The 18,473-nt window shown below is 34.5% G+C and overlaps 1 protein-coding gene across 4 annotated transcripts in view; it reads right to left on the reverse strand.

Moving 5' to 3' along the window:
- The window catches only part of LOC309629660 (phosphatidylinositol 4,5-bisphosphate 3-kinase catalytic subunit alpha isoform), a 101,953-nt gene that overhangs the window by 26,281 nt on the left and 57,199 nt on the right, over positions 1-18,473 (reverse strand). For 2 of the 4 annotated variants that reach the window (XM_082393923.1, XM_082393924.1), the window contains exons 2-7: positions 17,582-17,700; positions 7,347-7,774; positions 6,600-6,809; positions 3,457-3,707; positions 1,482-1,727; positions 655-740 (exon numbers count right to left, since the gene is read on the reverse strand). In XM_082393923.1, the coding sequence (XP_082250049.1) occupies positions 655-740; positions 1,482-1,727; positions 3,457-3,707; positions 6,600-6,809; positions 7,347-7,698 (1,145 nt within the window). In that variant the 5' untranslated portion in view covers positions 7,699-7,774; positions 17,582-17,700. Of the gene's footprint in view, positions 1-654; positions 741-1,481; positions 1,728-3,456; positions 3,708-6,599; positions 6,810-7,346; positions 7,775-13,093; positions 13,299-17,581; positions 17,701-18,473 lie in introns of all 4 variants that reach the window. The other 2 variants (XM_082393925.1, XM_082393926.1) reach the window with 2 other exon arrangements.

The raw sequence follows: 18,473 nt of genomic DNA on the forward strand, positions 1-18,473 counted from the left end.
AATTTGAGTTCTCTTAAAATATTACTATTAATTTCAAGAATAAACTTTTATCCCCAAATGATTCTATACAGAGAAGCAAAGAAATGGCAGGATGTCAAGCTGTTGAATTACACTACCTTTTATTTTTTCATTTTATCTAGGCAGTAATCATTTAAAAATGTTCCCAATAACACCCCCTCCCACTAAGAAACTGGTTTGTTCCCCAAGATTCTTTATTTGAATGTCATAAATATGTATTCTTGGGAGTACTGTAAAGGAAACTGACTCAGAGTAGTCCAGCTCTAAAGTTGTTTGCCAACTCTCACTTATTAATGGAAATGCAAATGGAGATAAAAAAGGAATAAAATGCTAGGTTTATGGATCTAATGTAAGGAATCATCAGCACAAAACTATAACCACATTCTGTTCTCTCCTTGACACAATGAGAAGAGAGGATCAGAAAAACCCTTCCGATAACATTTTAGGGAGAATCAATAAAGTGATCCTGTGATTGATACTCATTAGACGGAATGGCCTCATGTTCTATATGTAAATGTCTGGTAATTATATATGACTTGTATCAAACTAATGATGTAAACTATACTACTTTTATTTATTATACTGCTAAACACTAATATGACTTTTGGAAATATAAACTCATATATACTTCCTTACCTGGGATTGGAACAAGGTACTCTTTGAGTGTTCACATTATCACATAAGGGTTCTCCTCCATGGTAGATACCTGTTCGAACATAGATCTAAGGAAAATAAAAAGTTATGTGTATAGACATACATATATATATATATATATATATATATATATATATATATATATATATACACATGCACACATACATACTAGACCAGACCAATATTAAACATCAAAACAATGTAACTGATATGAATGAGAGAATCAATTAAAGTTTCTGTTCAGATGTAGCTTTTCTGTTCTCTTTTTCTTCACATGTGTAGTAAATTAATATTGATGCAGATTCTTCACCAAAATGTACTGCTGCCTTCAGGTGGACATTACACTATTAAAAATCAAGATAGGCCCACAATCCCTTTAGGCCAGGTATGTAATTCAGAGTTTTTCATATTTTAGAAAGATAAATTGGTGCATATACTAAATATTACTTAGTACTCTTAGCAGTTAAAGCAGCACTCCATAAAGAAATTAATATTTCTGCAACAAAACATATGGATATTTACACTAAGTGGGATAAATAAAGACTGTAAGAAACCTCGCTTCAGGTTAGGTCAGGTTTTCCTGCCAAATGAATTCTGTAAAAGTTTGGTTTTAAGAGCTTGGAATTATGGGTATTAGAATTATTAGAATTAGGGATATTAGAATTACAGAAAATGACTGTAAGCTGAGGTAGATGTTTTCTTGCCAACTGAAAACATACTGCAGGCCAACAGATTATTATACACTTCAATAAAAAAGATTTATATAAAATAATTTATATACAATAATAAACATCAACACTTGACCTTACCTTGTCAATGTCTCGAATATTTACATTTACATAGGTTGCACAAAGAATTTTTATTCTAAGTGCACTATTTATAACCCAAAGGGATTTTGTAGATGTTTCTCCATTCATATATGGTGTAGCTGTGGAGATGCGTCTGGAATAAGATGGCATTGTAAAACAGTCCATTGGCAGTTGAGAGTAGAGGCTTTCTTTAGCCATTAGCATCAAATTGGGCATCCTCCCAAGCATTATACAGCTTCTTATATACTGTAAGAGATTAAGGTGGGAGGAGAGAAGCCATTTCTTGTAAGGTTTTTCATTTTAAAGGCAACATATAAGAGTACTATGAGAATTTACATACTAATCTGCAAAAGTAATTAAAAAAATCAAACATTATAGATACATTTCTTAGCAGTTGCTATATTTATAACATTTAAAAAACTAACATTTGGGAGTTAGGCTATAGCACAGATAAACCAAACACATCTTGAAATATAAACTGTATAAAAGAAAAGAAAAACAAAGGTCAGCTTTTTAGACTGTAGCTCTACCTTTAACTGGAAGGAAAAAGAAAGAAAAGAAAAATGGAATTAAAAATAAGGATAAGAAGATACTCATTATGAAAACACTAGATATTAGAATTACAGAAAAGGACTATAAGCTGAGGTAGATGTTTTCTAGCCAACTGAAAACGTAACGCAGGTGCTTGTTAAAGGAAAAGCAACATCATTTAGAAAGCCTCTGCCACTCAATCTATTAAGTCATACTGATGTCAAATCCAAGAGTTGCTGCCCACTTGTTCTTCTGTCCCAACATTTCTTGAGAAATATTTGTTTTGTTAAAAAAAAAAACAGAACAAAAACACCCAAAAACCACAAAGAGAGGAGACTAATAAAATTATGGAATATGTTTTAAAAAATATTAAAATGCATTCGTTTGAACTCTGAAATGGTAGTTAGGATAGAGATTTTTAAGCAACTGTACACATATTACAAAAACCTATTTTCTTACCCATAAGCCCTACTATACTGTAAGCAACCTAAAAGCCAGAACCATGTCTTGCTTGGTATTGTAAATCAGTACTTGACATATGCTTGGTACAAATACAGTTGCTTCTTATAGGTATTTATTTAATGAATAGAAATAGAGAGTAGGGAAGTATTTAGAGTATACCTTAATTAACTATAGATCATGGATTTTTTGAAATGTTTATTTTAATTCCTTCTAGTGCCACTGCTTGGGAGGGGATAAAAATCATTAAATACCCCATATTTGGGGATTAGTATAACTGCGAACTTTTTTTTTTTTTTGACAAAGAACACATTTACCTTATTGCTTACACTGCCTATTCAAATGAATACAACAAACACTTTTTTAAAAAAGTAAGGCACATGAAAAGCCTTTTGGGCAAGTTCCATGTTATTTAAAATTCCTATTGGCTATAAAAGTATTCCCACTATAGAACTGGACCTATCCAGAAAAGCACACGATGCATTTTTTGCATGTAGAATACCTGAAACATTATTATATCTTACCTCATGGCACAATTAAACAGTCACCAAATCAAATGTTTGTATCTGAATAATGATATAACTATTGTTACAACTGTAAAACATTAATCAGCTTACCCATATATGTAGTCAGGTCCCCAAATATTAATTATATAAAATCTAAAAGAATAGCATCAGTTGTCTCAAATTCATCAGTCTCTCAAATTAAATATAGTGTAAAAAATAAACTTATTAATGCTATTTACTAATATTAATTATTTAATTTTGGGAATTCCCTGGCAGTCCAGTGGTTAGGACTTGGCGCTTTCACTGCTGGAGCACGGGTTCAATCCCTGATGGGGGAACTAAGATCCCGTAAGCTGTGCAGCATGGCCAAAAAAAAATTTTTTTGATTTTCAAAAACTATGTCCTAAATACAGATACCAGTTCCCAATGTGATTTACCTTTTAAATTTAAAATTAAGATCTTTGAAGTTTGTTACTCACCTTATACTGACTCAGAGGATATTTTTCTAGGAAGTATTCGTCACATCCACACACTTTTAAAATATACTTGCCCTGATATTCTAAAACACAGAGTTTTAGTTGTTCAGATGATAGCAACATACTTCGAGTTTTTTTCCTGATTGCTTCAGCAATTACTTGTTCTGGCACACAGTCATGGTTGATTTTCAGAGTATACTTCTGCTTGTCATTATTTGGAGAAACTATTACCCAAATCACCACTATTATTTGCCCTATAATAGGAAAATAATATTAGATGCAGTCACCACATATATTTCATTCTTCAAGAGACAAATTTCAAAAAGTATGCACTAACCATAATGACTTATAATCAACCTTAATTAAATACAGGTAAATATCAGGTAGAACGACCAAATCTTCAAATCTGATAGGGCTGCCAAACCATGCCCAAATCTCATGTTTTAAGGCAAGCACACAAAACTGTGACTACTGTGTGTCTCAATTACTTGAGAGCAAGCTAACTTCCATTCTAAACTACATGACATACTTCATAGATACAACCCCTGTGAAGAATGACTCATGATGGCATCAAAGGTTCAATATTCAATAGTACCCTAAGTAGAAGAGTTTCTGGGAACTGTGGGAAAGAATCATGGAGACTTAAAGAAAGATGCTGAATCAGAATGAGAGAAAAGATGCGGGAGGAAGGGGAAAAAAATAAATTTTCTATTTTTTTTCCTTTTAAGAAGAATATAATATTAAGCTATAAGCTGGGGGACCAAAAAAAAAAAATAATGAAAATGAAAAGATTAAAACTATGTTAGAGTGGTGTAGGTATCCATAGTAAAATTCTTTCAAATTTTCTATATGTTGGAAATAGTTCATAAAGAGTAGTGGGGAAAAATAAAAAGAGCATTCCATTTTAAAAAGTATGCTAAAGTAGAAATGAATTTTTTTAAATTTATTTATTTTATTTATTTATTTTTGACTGCGTTGGGTCTTTGCTCTGTGCGCGGGCTTTCTCTAGTTGCAGCGAGCGGGGACCACTCTTCGTTGTGGTGCGCAGGCCTCTCACTGCAGTGGCCCCTCTCGTGGAGCACAGGCTCCAGGCACACAGGCTTCAGCACTTGCAGCACGTGGGGCTCAGCAGTTGTGGCCTGCGGGCTCCAGAGTGCAGGCTCAGCAGTTGTGGCACACGGGCCCAGCTGCTCCACAGCATGTGGGATCTTCCTGGACCAGGGCTTGAACCCATGTCCCCTGCATTGGCAGGCGGATTCTCAACCACTGCACCACCAGGGAAGCCCAGAAATGAACTTTTAATGAAGACCTTATGTTATATAAGCATTAAACTACTTTGAAAAATATGGCTAAAATAGTAATAAGATGTCTTAATTTATTCTACTGAGTGAATATTATATTTAATAGTGTATTAAGTTAACTTATTCTATAACTTTCAATTAAAAACTTCACTTTGTTATCCTGAAAAATATAAACATTTATCTGACACAATGATACTTCCATTTCTAAAACAATTAGTTTATATATTCTCATGTACACTTAATTCTAGAAATTGATATATTATCAAAAGTCAACTTATATATTATCACTCACTATGATCAGAGTTAAATACTGCATCTAACATTAAGATTAGGAAATTTACTTTTTCGCTGTATATAGTAAGAATGTGTGACGCTTCCCCAAAATTTCATAAAATATTTCTATTTCTATTTATTTTTATTTGTAAAAAGATAATCAGCTATAATTCTGTAACAGTGAATTTCAAACTCCATGTTTTTTTTTTTTTTCAGTTTTATTCTGAGATAAACAATTCACCAAGGGATCAGCACCATATGCACACATTCATTCAATCAATCACTACTTACTGCACACAAGTTGTGTACCTGGAAAAAAAGACAACCCTCAGAATGAGAGAAAATACTTGCAAACAAATCAATGGACAAAGGATTAATCTCCAAAATATACAAACAGCTCATGCAGCTCAATATCAAAAAAGCAAACAACCCAATCCAAAAATGGGCAGAAGACCTAAATAGACATTTCACCAAAGAAGACATACAGGTGGCCAAGAGGCACATGAAAAGATGCTCAACATCACTAATTATTAGAGAAATGCAAATCAAAACTACAATGAGGTATCACCTCACACTGGTTAGAATGGGCATCATCAGAAAATCAACAAACAATAAATGCTGGAGAGGGTGCAGAGAAAAGGGAATCCTCTTGCACTGTTGGTAGGAATGTAAATTGATACAGCCACTATGGAGAACAGTATGGAGGTTCCTTAAAAAACTAAAGAAAGAATTACCATATGACCCAGCAATCCCACTACTGGGCATATACCCAGAGAAAACCATAATTCAAAAAGACACACGTGCCCCAATGTTCATAGCAGCACTATTTACAATAGCCAGGTCATGGAAGCAACCTAAATGTCCATCGACAGACGAATGGATAAAGACGATGTGGTATATATATATACAATGGACTATTACTCAGCCATAAAAGGGAATGAAATTGGGTCATTTGTAGAGACCTGGATGGACCTAGAGACTGTCATACAGGGTGAAGTAAGTCAGAAAGAGAAAAACAAATATTGTATATTAACGCATATATGCAGAATCTAGAAAAATGGTACCGAAGAACCAGTTTGCAAGGCAGAAATAGAGACACAGATGTAGAGAACAAATGTATGGATGCCAAGGGGGGAAAGTGGGGGATGAGGGTGGGATGAACTGGGAGATTATGATTGACATATATACACTAATATGTATAAAATAGATAACTAATAAGAACTTGCTGTATAGCAAAGGAAACTCTACTTCACTTTGCTGTACAGCAGAAGCTAACACAACATTGTAAAACAACTATACCCCAATAAAAAATAAATAAGTAAATAAATTCAATTATAAAGAAAATACAGCAAAGTATTACACATTTCATGAGGACACACACAAATAAAATAATTCAAGATTTAAAAAAAAAAAGTTGTGTACTTGGCACTCAACTATATCTTGTCAGTAAAGCATTCCCTGCCTTCAAGAAGCTTATCATCTAGCTAGGATAAAAAGACTGTACAAAGATATACGCACAGATAGAAGTTTTCACTACAGCGACCAATTATGGTAGATTTACAATTTTCTTACCTTTATCCAATTTATTATATATGTGCTTTGGCAGTTCTGGTGAAGATTCTACATTTGGAGGATAGACATACATTGCTCTACTATGCGGTGAATTGAGATCCCTAAGATCCACAGCTTCTTTACAAACATTGAGAATATTTCTTCGGAAGTCCTGTACTTCTGGATCTTTAACCATATCGAATTCACACACTGGCATGCCGATAGCAAAACCTTAAAAAAATTATACAGAGAATATAACATTCTGTTAAACACACAGTAAGACCATGTTTATTGTAAATAGGGAACTCGGTAGATATGGAAGATCACAATAAAGAAGTTTCTCTTTGTTAACAAAATTTTTGATGAATACATATAGTAAGAATTGACAAGATCTCAAATATTTTTAATATATAAAATATGATCTGTTCGGCAATTTGGAGCAAAGGTAGCAAACATTATTCATATCAATTATTTTTTAAAAGACAAAACAAAACTGGGATATCACAAATATAAATCATCCCTACAAATGATACTTCTTAAAGAAAACTTTACAGAATAATACCAAGGTGTTAAAAATAGTTCCTCAGCCTAACAGTCAAAAAAAACTTTAGATTTGTAATGATTTTTATTTTGAAATCTATTTATTTAAGATTACAAAGGTAATTAACCAGTTCAGACAAAATATTTTACTAATGAGAAAATAGTTAAGCTTCAAAGTTATTTGCATTTAGAATGGGATGACAAGGCCATTTCAAAATTTTATCATACCAATTTCTCGATTGAGGATCTTTTCTTCACGGTTGCCTACTGGTTCAATTACTTTTAAAAAGGGTTGAAAAAGCCGAAGGTCACAAAGCCGTCTTGTTTCATCAAAAAATTCTTCCCTTTCTGCTTCTTGGGTAACACTTACGAAAATGTAAGAAGATTCATCTTGAAGAAGTTGATGGAGAGGGTATTTTCTCGCTTCTTTAAATAGTTCATGCTTTATAGTTATTAATGTAGCCTCACGGAGGCATTCTAAAGTCACTATCATCCCATTTGGTAGTAAACATTCTACTAGGATTCTTGGGGGCATCAAGTGGATGCCCCACAGTTCACCTGATGATGGTCTTGGAGGCATTGTTCTGATCCTTTACAAGTTTTACATATAAAAGTACTTTAAGGAATTAGATGCGTGGCTGTCCCAAAGCAGAAATCTAAACCAAAGAAAGAAAACATATGTTAAAAGAGAAACAACCATCGAAGAATACATTTATGGCATTACTAAATGCAAAAATTCATTTTCTGTAGTTTGAATGATTAGGGTAAGTAATTACAATTCATCTTAGATTGTTGCTCCTAATTAGGCTAAAAGAATTGGTTCCAAAGCAGAAATTAGAAAAAAAATCACTTGTATTTAATAAATTCATTCAATAAAAAAAGTTTTATTTGAATGGATTTTTAAAGTCAGTTCTTATCAAGACAGAGCTGGGGCTATGGAGAGAATAAATAGTAAGTTGCAACTGAAACCAAAATTCCCATAATATATCATTCTTTTCTATTTTATGGAGCAACAGAATTTGGGCTGGAAAGGCTCTTTTAGATCATGGGTCCATTGTTTTTATTTTAAAGATGAGTAAAGTAAAGGCTAGAGAAGTCAAATCCTTTTCCTTTTACACCCCTACCTCCACCCTGTGGTAACTAGAATTTACATAGCTTAGTCTTTTTTTCTTTCTTAAGAAAAGAAAGAAAAATCGTTGTAATTTCCTTTTTTGTATTGATTATTGTCTAAGTGATATCTTAGACCATATCTAAGTATTTTAAGTATAATTAAATTTACTTAAGTATAAAGCTTAAGTATAATAAGCTTTTAAGTATAATTTAGTGTCATCAATGCATTTTCCTTGAGATATGATGATGAATTTGCAATGATCCATCCCTTTTATCAAATAACCCGGTGCTAATACTTCTGATTGAAATGAACTGATCTACACATCCAATTACTCTTTTTGTCAGTATAATGTTCCAACAAACTGTGTTAAGTACTTATAATATTTTGAAAAATATTAAGTATTATTACAATCTGAAGCCCTCACTTATTTTAGATGTCAACAACCTTAGGGGTTCCTTTGGAAGATACTGTCAAAACCCACAAAGCAAAATTTTATTTCTTGCTGTTTATATTTTCTTTTATTCAGTAAGCTAAACTGTAAAGATATAAGAAAAAATAAGGTCTGAGATATTAAGAAAATAAAAAAGAAATAAAAGTTAAGCAAGAGGAATGAATCAAAAAAGAGCCCAGATAACTTACGTATTCAATTACTCTATCAGGCACTGTAGACAATAGCTATAAATAACACTTCGTTTATTCACCAAAAATGTATTGGTGTTGTCCCCAGGACCATGTTAGGTGCTGGGAATATGATGATAAGTAAGACAGGCATGGCCCTTGCCCTCACAAGACAAAGTCAAGAGTGTGAAGGTTATGTGTATATGGGTGTTGGGTAATAAATTCACAGGTACAAAACAGAAAAAAAATGTTTTCGTGAAGTGCCAGGTGCTATAAAAGCACATAGAGTGGTCACCTAACTTAATGGAAGCTGGAGTGGGAAAGTTTTCCATAGGAGGTAACATATAAACTAAATTCTTTAGAGATAAGCAGAAGTTGAACAAACACAGTGAGAAAGAGGTGAGGAGCATGATATATCTAATCCAGAAACCTATCTCTGACTCCTTTATGTCATACTCGCCAACATCTAATCCATCAACAAATTCCGTTAATTTCATATCCTGAATCTCTTAGTACCTTGGGTCAGGCCACTACTATTTCTTGTCTGGACCACTGCAAAGGCCTAAATGGTCTTACTACATCTACATTTGCCCCCTACAATCCATCTTTCTCCTCACAGCCAGTGCAACCTAGAGAGAACAATAGGACCTATTTTGATCACACATTTCTGCTGTACCCATTCTCAGTTGCAAACAAGTGTTTATGGTATGCTTCAGAGTTATAACATATGAAGGAGGTGAGGAGTAGAAATAGGAGAAATTTCAAGCCCTCTCCCTACCTCTGGAAATACAGAAATCAATTGAAAAACAATAAGGAATAAAAAATTATTTTTTAATACTTGAAAATATTTTCTTCAAATTTATAAAAGGGACTCACTGAAGTTACAGGATTTAAAATATAATTATCCTATTTTCTATATTTTTAAAAGAAAATTCATTGGCTAGCAAAAAAGACCAGATGGATCAATCTGAGTGCATAATTATAAAGTGACTTAAGCTAAGCTTTTTAAAAACATACAAAAAAATTTGAAGAATGCAAGGGAAAATGCCAAATGACTACTTTTAAATGATGATCTGCCTGCACAAAAAAGTTCAAACAAAAACAAAACCAAACCACAAACCACACTAAAACAGCAGCTGTGTTTATAGTTTTCTTTGTTGAATGGCACTAACTGATCTATGTTACAGAATCATGTAGGCAACTATTTTATATATAATAAATAACAATCCCCAGAGTCCCATATGTTTCCTAAGAATTAGCAAAAGAGAAGTCTAGTACAACAGGAGATCACTGATTCTAATCCTTATTCTACTATAGTATATTTATGGGCAATTAACAACTAGTAAATACTCAAGACATGCCCTTCTCATTAAGAGAATAAATTCAATCACAGCTATAAGACACTTGGCGAGGGCTTCCCTGGTGGCGCAGTGGTTGAGAATCTGCCTGCCAATGCAGGGGACACGGGTTCGAGCCCTGGTCTGGGAAGATCCCACATGCCGCGGAGCAACTGGGCCCGTGAGCCACAATTACTGAGCCTGCGCGTCTGGAGCCTGTGCTCCGCGGCGGGAGAGGCCGCGATGGTGAGAGGCCCGCGCACCGCGATGAAGAGTGGTCCCCACTTGCCGCAACTAGAGGAAGCCCTCGCACAGAAACAAAGACTCAACACAGTCATTCATAAATAAATAAATAAATAAATAGATAGATGATAGATAGATAGATAGAACGTGAATTTCTAAAAAGAAAAAAAAAATTTTGAAAAAAAAAAGACACTTGGCGATCCTGGAAGGCAGGCACTGGTCGACACTCTGGTAGTACTATACAGAAGAAAGAGGAAGCTAACTATTTGTCTTCTTCTGCCAGGCCTTATTCTGTTCAAACCATTCCCTCAGAGCTCACAAGAACAGAAGTGTAGAAGAGGCAAATGGAGCTAACACTTAGTATTTAGTATATATCTTGCACTTATGCAGGCAATAACCCTTTTGGTGTAGGTAATAACCATTTTACATATGAGAAAACCGAAGGTCAGAGAAGTAATTTGCCACCAGTAAATGTTAGATATGGATTCTGAATCCAGGTCTAGATGATTTCAAAGTGTACATTATAACCATGCTGCTATTTGGACTTCAGTTATGGCAGGAATATTCACTGGTGGTAAATAAGAGAATGGGCTCTGAAGTTATACTGGATTCACATTCTGTCTGCCTTAGTTAACAGTTGTATGGCCTTGAGCAGTTTAATTCATCTCACAGCACCTTATATCACTCCCCACCCCTGCCTCCCCCTGCCCCAATTTGTTAAGTTGGGATAATGGCATATACTTCATCAGACTGTGGTATTAGATGAGGTAATATATGAAAAACATGTAAGCAAAGAGACTGGCACACTGTAAGCACTCAAAAATGTTAAATATTATTAATAAACCTGTTAAGTATACCCATATTATCTTTTCAAGCTATTATGAATTACTCAGGACTGGCATCAGTTAGGGATGGGAAAAAGGGGCTTGGGTTCTTTTACAGAGGGAGGCAAGTAAATAAGGAGCTTCAGCTTCATAAAGCAGCGCCAGTGTCAAGTGCTGAAACTTGAAGGTAGCACTGGTATTGCAAGGCTCACAGATGAGTTTAGAATGTGGCTCAGATGCTGGTACTTTTGCAGCTGCTTCTAGTTCCCCAAACCCCTAGTATCCCTATTTAATTGGTACAGCTATTTATGGCTTAGGTGTGAGGAATCCTCCTTTTTGGAGAAATACTTGCTTGTGCCAGGTTCTAGGTTAAATAGTATGAAAACAATGGTAAATAGATGCTTTCTCTTTGGTTGTTGAGTTCACTGGGGAAAGACAAGACACAGGAACAACTTTAACAATGGAAAATTGTTATAAGACAGAATATGAACTTTGGAAAAGTCACAGGAAATCTCCAACTGACTGAGGAGGCTAGGGAAGGCATCACAGAGGTAAAGTCTGAGTATTACAGATTAGTAGGGATTTTGCAGAGAAAAGGTGGCTTGGACATGGGAGAGCTAGATGAGAAGGGTGTTTTAGACTGCCACAAGGATATGTGTGCAAAGTCACAGACCATGAAAGAATGCACCTTTTACCAGCAATACAAGTTGTTTTTATTACTTGAAGTGCATGAGAATAGGTAGGATATGTGATAAAGAAGGAGGGGTGAGAGGTAGGCAGGGGCCAGAAAGGTGGGCAGACTCCCTTTTAAGGAGTCTGAATTTTATGTAGTACACTCTAAGTAAAAGGGAGTCTCTGAAGTATTTTGAACATGAGAATGACATGACATATTTTTCATGATTTTTAAATTCAGATTTCTTAAAAAATTTGTTTTTAAGTATAGGATATAATCAAATAAACATTAAACCAAGGTGTAAAAACTTAATCTTCTCAATTTCCCAAATTTGGAGGAAAATCCCTAAAGTTAAGAAATCAGAGTATATAACGTTTTAAATAAACGGCCTTTACACTATAGAAAAAATTAAATGTTGATAAAGAAGGTGGAATTATCCAAACTTAAGGGCATAACCTATTTACAAAGAAAAACTTATTTGAAAAGCAGTAGAGGGGGATAAATCACTCTAAGATTAATATTTAAAATATGAATCTATGCAATTTGGAGGTCTGAGGCGACAAAAATGTATTTGCTAAAAAGAAAACACTTTAAGAGTCAAGGAACTACTCTATTGGGCTTTTGAGTTCAGAATGCCAGGACTAAATAGTCACATACTGACAAATCACAATTATTCAGAACTGTTAGGAAATAAATTGGTTTTGCTTATCCTAATTTTTAAATATATCTAATAAGTTATTTCAACTGGGGCAGTTCTGTTTCCCTAAAAGAGCATATATAAATATATTTCACAACTTACCCTTTTCTTGATGAATTACAGTCCTCATTATAAAATGAATTGCTGTGCTATACTAAAACACAAGATAGCAAAGCTGTTCAGTATTACTGAGGAGTCTGAGGGTACTTCTGACCCTAAAACCAATGACCCCAGGTTGGAGACTGTGATTTAAAAACGCTCTCACCCCGTGGTTTTCTAGCAGTCAATGGTCACTTCTCAGCTGTGGCCAGACTGCCTTATGAGAGTAGCCTCCTGTTCTTCTGTTATTCATTTCTAGTCAGCATGCACATTTGACCATCATTTTCTAACAGCCTATTAGCTAAAAGCCAACAGACCAAATGATATGAGAACCTCTGCTTTATGAGGTTAGAACAAAACATGTAACAGATACCTTGCTGATCAGAGACTTCTGTTTACTTCCTTGTTCTGGTATTAAAATTACTGTTAAAAATTACTGTGCTTAGGCAGGAGGCACTGAAAGTCTTTTTTGTTCTTAGAAGGCCTGAACCTGCATTTATGTCTTGGTAGGAGTTGGGTCTGTCTGCATTAGCAGTCCATGCGGGATGGATGATATTGCTCAGCAGGAGTAAACACACCTTTAAGGACAAAATATGCAGCAGAAATGAACAGTAGAAAATAGTCTCAGACTCTCCACTGTCACTTGACTTTTATAGTGAAAGGTTTCTTACTTCAATGGGCAATTCAGTATTTTGAACACTTAGTGTGCACTCTTTCAGCCCAAAAAGACAATGACATTTTGACAATTTGTTTTCAACTCCTAAATTGAAAGCCTTTCTCCATTTATATTAGAATGTTATTTCCCGATTTCATCATTTAAGGCAAGGGTTGTCAAACTATGGCCCACAGGCCAAATCCAACTCACCACCTGCTTTTGTAAATAAAGTTTAATTGGAACACAGCCAATAAACCGTGTTTACGTATTGTCAACGATGCTTTTGCACTACAACAGTAGAGTTGAGCAGGTGCTACAGAGAGTATGTGGCCTGCAAAACCTAAAATATTTACTATCTGGCTTTTTACAGAAAAAGTTTGCTACCTCTGAAAAGGTATCAGAATTACTTGATAGCAACTGGAGAATTTTCTAAATGCACACTGGCTAATAAGTCATCCCAACCCTGCCTTTTCAACCACAACCCTATACTTTCAATCTAAGTACTTGGAAAACAAAAACAAAGACATTAATTTTAAGCCAGTGAAGTTAAAATCTTGAAATGATCAAGTATCTCATAAGTCACTTAAATATTTTCAGTGTTAGGAGTTCACTATCTGATGTAGAAGTTTTTGTGAAGCACTTCTAAAGTTATTCCTAAAGGTTGTTATTCCTAAACTTCTTTATTCCAACAGTTCTGCCTTCTCTATCTCTTCACACATTGACAGAGATTAGAATTTTTCCTAGGTTTTTTAACCCCAATTCCTTTAACCATAATTCAGGTGAGATAGTTTGTTGTCATCTTCTTTGCCATCACTGGATGTGTTCTTTTGCTAATAATATTCATCTCAAAATGCAGCAACCAAAATCTAGTACAATACTCTAGAGTCAATATCACCAAGGCAGAGCACAGAAAACTATTAGTTGGCGGTGGATTATGAGTCTCTATAAACACAGGCTAAGACAGCAGAGACTTTTTCTAACTTGATTACTTTAAAATATACATAAAGCATATCTTATATATTTTTAATTCAGAGTTTAATTTCAGAAGTATATTGTTTAAAATAGTTATTTGTTTCTAAAATATCAATATTACATCTGCATCAGAAAGTCATTAAAAATAAGAAAGCTATTTTTAAGTGTATACTTGCAAATTTAGGGGATATCTATACTGACTCGATTGCAGCTTAATCACCCCAAACAGCCACAATTTGCTAAAATAAGCACCTTGTATTTTCTAGATATATGTCCCACAAACATAGAAGCTGCATAAATGTTTGTTGAATGACCAAAGGTTTTACAAACACCATTTTTTTTATTTAACTGATACATTTAACAAATGTTATCTGATTTCACTGACACATTTACAAATGTATATATATTTAGATATATGTTGACAAGATATTTTCTACCGTCATTCTCAGATAGGTCAACAGGAAAACATTAAAGTAGTTTTGTGGCTAACTCAGTTGCCACCATTGCATCTCAGCTGCATCTATTTGCTCATTAACTAGAAAATAAACTTTTCTGTTTTTTTAAAAAATTACAAATGAATCTTTAGTTTATTTAGAACAAGAGAACAAAAACTTGCCTCTACACTTACTACAGAAATAACATGATTTAAATCTCAATAATTCCATGGTCTGATTAATCTCTTTAATATTTATTTCCAGAGTTAATTACTTCCTTTCTTAATGTTACCCCGCCTCTTATATGTATTTCTATAATTGTACCTTAATACGTTATTATTATATTATCTACATCCATGTTTGACTTCCTGATAGACTGTGAACTTTTCCAGGATAGGGTCTTTATTTGGGTCACTATAATCCTACAGCATAAATGAGTAAGTAGGAAAACTAATTTGTTGAAATTATCCCAGGGAAAATGTAACAAGGCCCTGAACAAAAGAGTGGTAGCAACAGTAATAAGCAAGAAAAGAGATAGACAAAGATACCTTGTAAAGGAAAATCAAAAGCACTGAGAGACCTATTGGATTTAAGGGATAAGAAACCATTTTAAACAAATTTCACTGCAGTGGTTATGCATGGGAAGCAAGTGTCTTTCAGTACAATTATTCTGAGCCCCAGTTAGGGCCTCTAAAATTCTCTTCCTCTAAGAGTCACTGAGCTGTTGTTGGAGTGAGCCCAAACAGACAGCTGTAATATACACGAGCTCTGGAAGGATGCGTATTATCCATTTCTTTCAAAGTGCTGTCCTTCACTAACCTTTACAAGCATATCATGAGAAAACAGATTTAACTCATTCTTTTAGTGATTCAGACAGACCTTAACAACTTCGGGTTGGAAAATCAAGTTCTCATTACCAGTATATAGAAAATTTAAATTCCTTTAGAAGGTGATGCAATTCATTTTCACTATTAAATCTGTAGTGCTATAAAAAAGGTGTTATGAAAATACATTTCAGAGATTTAATGCATTATATAACATAAGCGTTCCCTAACATGAGGTCCATAGATGGGCTTAGGAAGGGTCTTGCTAATGGATTTTTAAAATAATGACAATTAAGGTCTAGGTCAGCAATGTTTATACTGATTTTTTTAAAAAATAAATTTATTTATTTATTTATTTTTGGCTGTGTTGGGTCTTTGTTGCTGCACGTGGGCTTTCTCTAGTTGCAGAGAGCGGGGGTACTCTTTGTTGCAGTGCATGGGCTTCTCTTGTTGCGGAGCATGGGCTTTAGGCATGCGGGCTTCAGTAGTTGTGGGACACAGCCTCAGTAATTGTGGCTCTTGGGCTCAGCAGTTGTGGCACTCAGGCTCAGCAGTTGTGGCTCGCGGGCTTTAGAGTTCAGGCTCAGTAGTTGTGGCGCATGGGCTTAGTTGCTCCGCAGCATGTGGGATCTTCCCGGACCAGGGCTCAAACTCGTGTCCCCTGCATTGGCAGGCGTATTCTTAACCACTGCACCACCAGGGAAGTCCCTCTACTGACAGATTTTTGATTATCAATAAATGTGAACAAATGTGCAGCAGAATCAAATGTGGTAAACAGGGACTTCCCTAGTGGTCCAACAGTTAAGAATCCACCTTCCAATGCAGGGGACACGGGTTTGATCCCTGGCTGGGGAACTAAGATCCCACATGCCATGGGGCAACTAAGTCCGCGCTGCAACTACTGAGCCCGTGCACTCTAGAGCCTGCGCACCACAACCAGAAGAGAAGCCTGAGCGCCGCAACGAAGAGCCCACGTGCCACAACTAAGACCCGCCGCAGCCAAATAAATGAATTAATAAAAAAACGCTTAACTAAAAAAAAAATGTGGTAAACAAACATAAGTCATTAATAAGGTGAAATATAGATGAATAAATATTTGATCTTAGATTATTAAATTATAAATTTAACTTTCATATTTTATATAGATACATAAAGAAAACATACCAAATCTCAAAATATAGTCACTAATTTTCCCAATTTGAACTTATAAAAATTCAAATTTTACTGTGTGATAGGATAAATGAAAATTTCTTAAAATTTAAGCTCAAAGGGGCCTAAATATTAATAGAGGTGAAAATTGGAAGGACAGGATTATGAAGTAAATATAGTTAATGTGGAAAATACAATAAGAGATATTTCATAGTATCACACAATTTAACAGGACAAATGATTCCACACTGACATAGTTTTCCAGAAAATATTTTTCTCATCTTTGTGAGGGAGTCAAGACAGATTATCACAGCTTCAGATAAATCAGGCAGCAGGCAGTCAGAAGTAAACTGTAAATCAGGCAACTCTAGAATTCCCATTTACTTTTTCAGATCAAGATGGCAGTATCTGGTAAATTATGATTTCAAAATACAGAACTAAAAGAATGACTAATACTTCAAATAAAAAATACATTAATAGTTTGCCTTGTTTTTCTATTTGTAGAAAAGAGTAGTAAATTCCAATTCTTCGATTCCTCTTTTTTAACCAGGCCACCTTGTGACTAATAGCAAGCATTGGTAACACAGGTGGACACGGTTAAGGGTGCCTCTTTCTGCCCAAAGAAACGAACAAAGCTAACCATTCCATAAAGAGAATCTAACCAGTGACTTAAGCTTTAACATCTTAACACCTGTAACAAATGAATAACCAAGGAACCTGAAAACATTTTAGAAACCTCTACGTGTTTTCAATTACGGTATTATTCAGTATTTAGTAGCATATATGAAAACAGTCTTATTTTAATGGCAGAGCAGAAATGGTCTAACCTGAGGGTTTTGCTTTGGTTCACATCACTGCTCGCTCCATCACCCTCAGCTCTGCTGACTCTATGAAGAACTCTGCAATTATTAAGACTGCCCCAGGAGAGGAAATTTCAGGCAGTTTCCTTATTTGCACAAAGTGAAAAAAAAAGTTACTACCTCATAGTGATGGTATAAGAATTAAATGAGATAATACATGTAAAAAAATCCTTAGTATAGTGCTTGGAGCATAAAAATTCAATAAAGGTTCCCTCTCTCTTATCTATTGGATCAATGCTATCTAGATCCACGTGTTCAGAATGGGACAGAACTTTATTGTTTCAGGCCTATTGTAAGGAGATGAAAGATATTTTTAAAAATGATTTAAAAAAATATTTTTGATGCAGAATATTTTATTGATATATTTGATATCTGTACAGATGTCTCTGTCCTCATCTTTGTATTTGTCTCTGTATTCTTACTGAAACATGAAATTCCTAAAGGATGAGGCCTGTGTCTAACTTAGTCCGTACATTCTCAGCAGAGCATAAGCATCAAATGGTCATCTAACATATTTCAATAATGATAAAACACAAGAGACATAAGACAAAAGCAGACGGAAATACAAAAATTCTTATTTTAGAATTATGCTATACATAATTTGTAAAATCTACTTATTTAAGTTTACACATGAGATTCTATTGGTTTTTCTCATCTAAAGAAAAAGGGGGAAAATTGCAATGAATAATAGAAATAAAAATGCAAAGTCATGGTAACAAGTATTTTTGGCTCTTTGGACTAAAAAAAAAATAACGACCAGTGAGGAAAAGCAAGAAGTAAAGGGGAATGAAATAGACCATACTACCAACTTTCTCTTCATGTTAAAATAAATGCCTTTTAATCATATCTGGATTGACTG

This window comes from Balaenoptera borealis, assembly GCF_965194805.1.
Source record: "Balaenoptera borealis genome assembly, chromosome: 5".
NCBI lineage: Eukaryota > Metazoa > Chordata > Mammalia > Artiodactyla > Balaenopteridae > Balaenoptera > Balaenoptera borealis.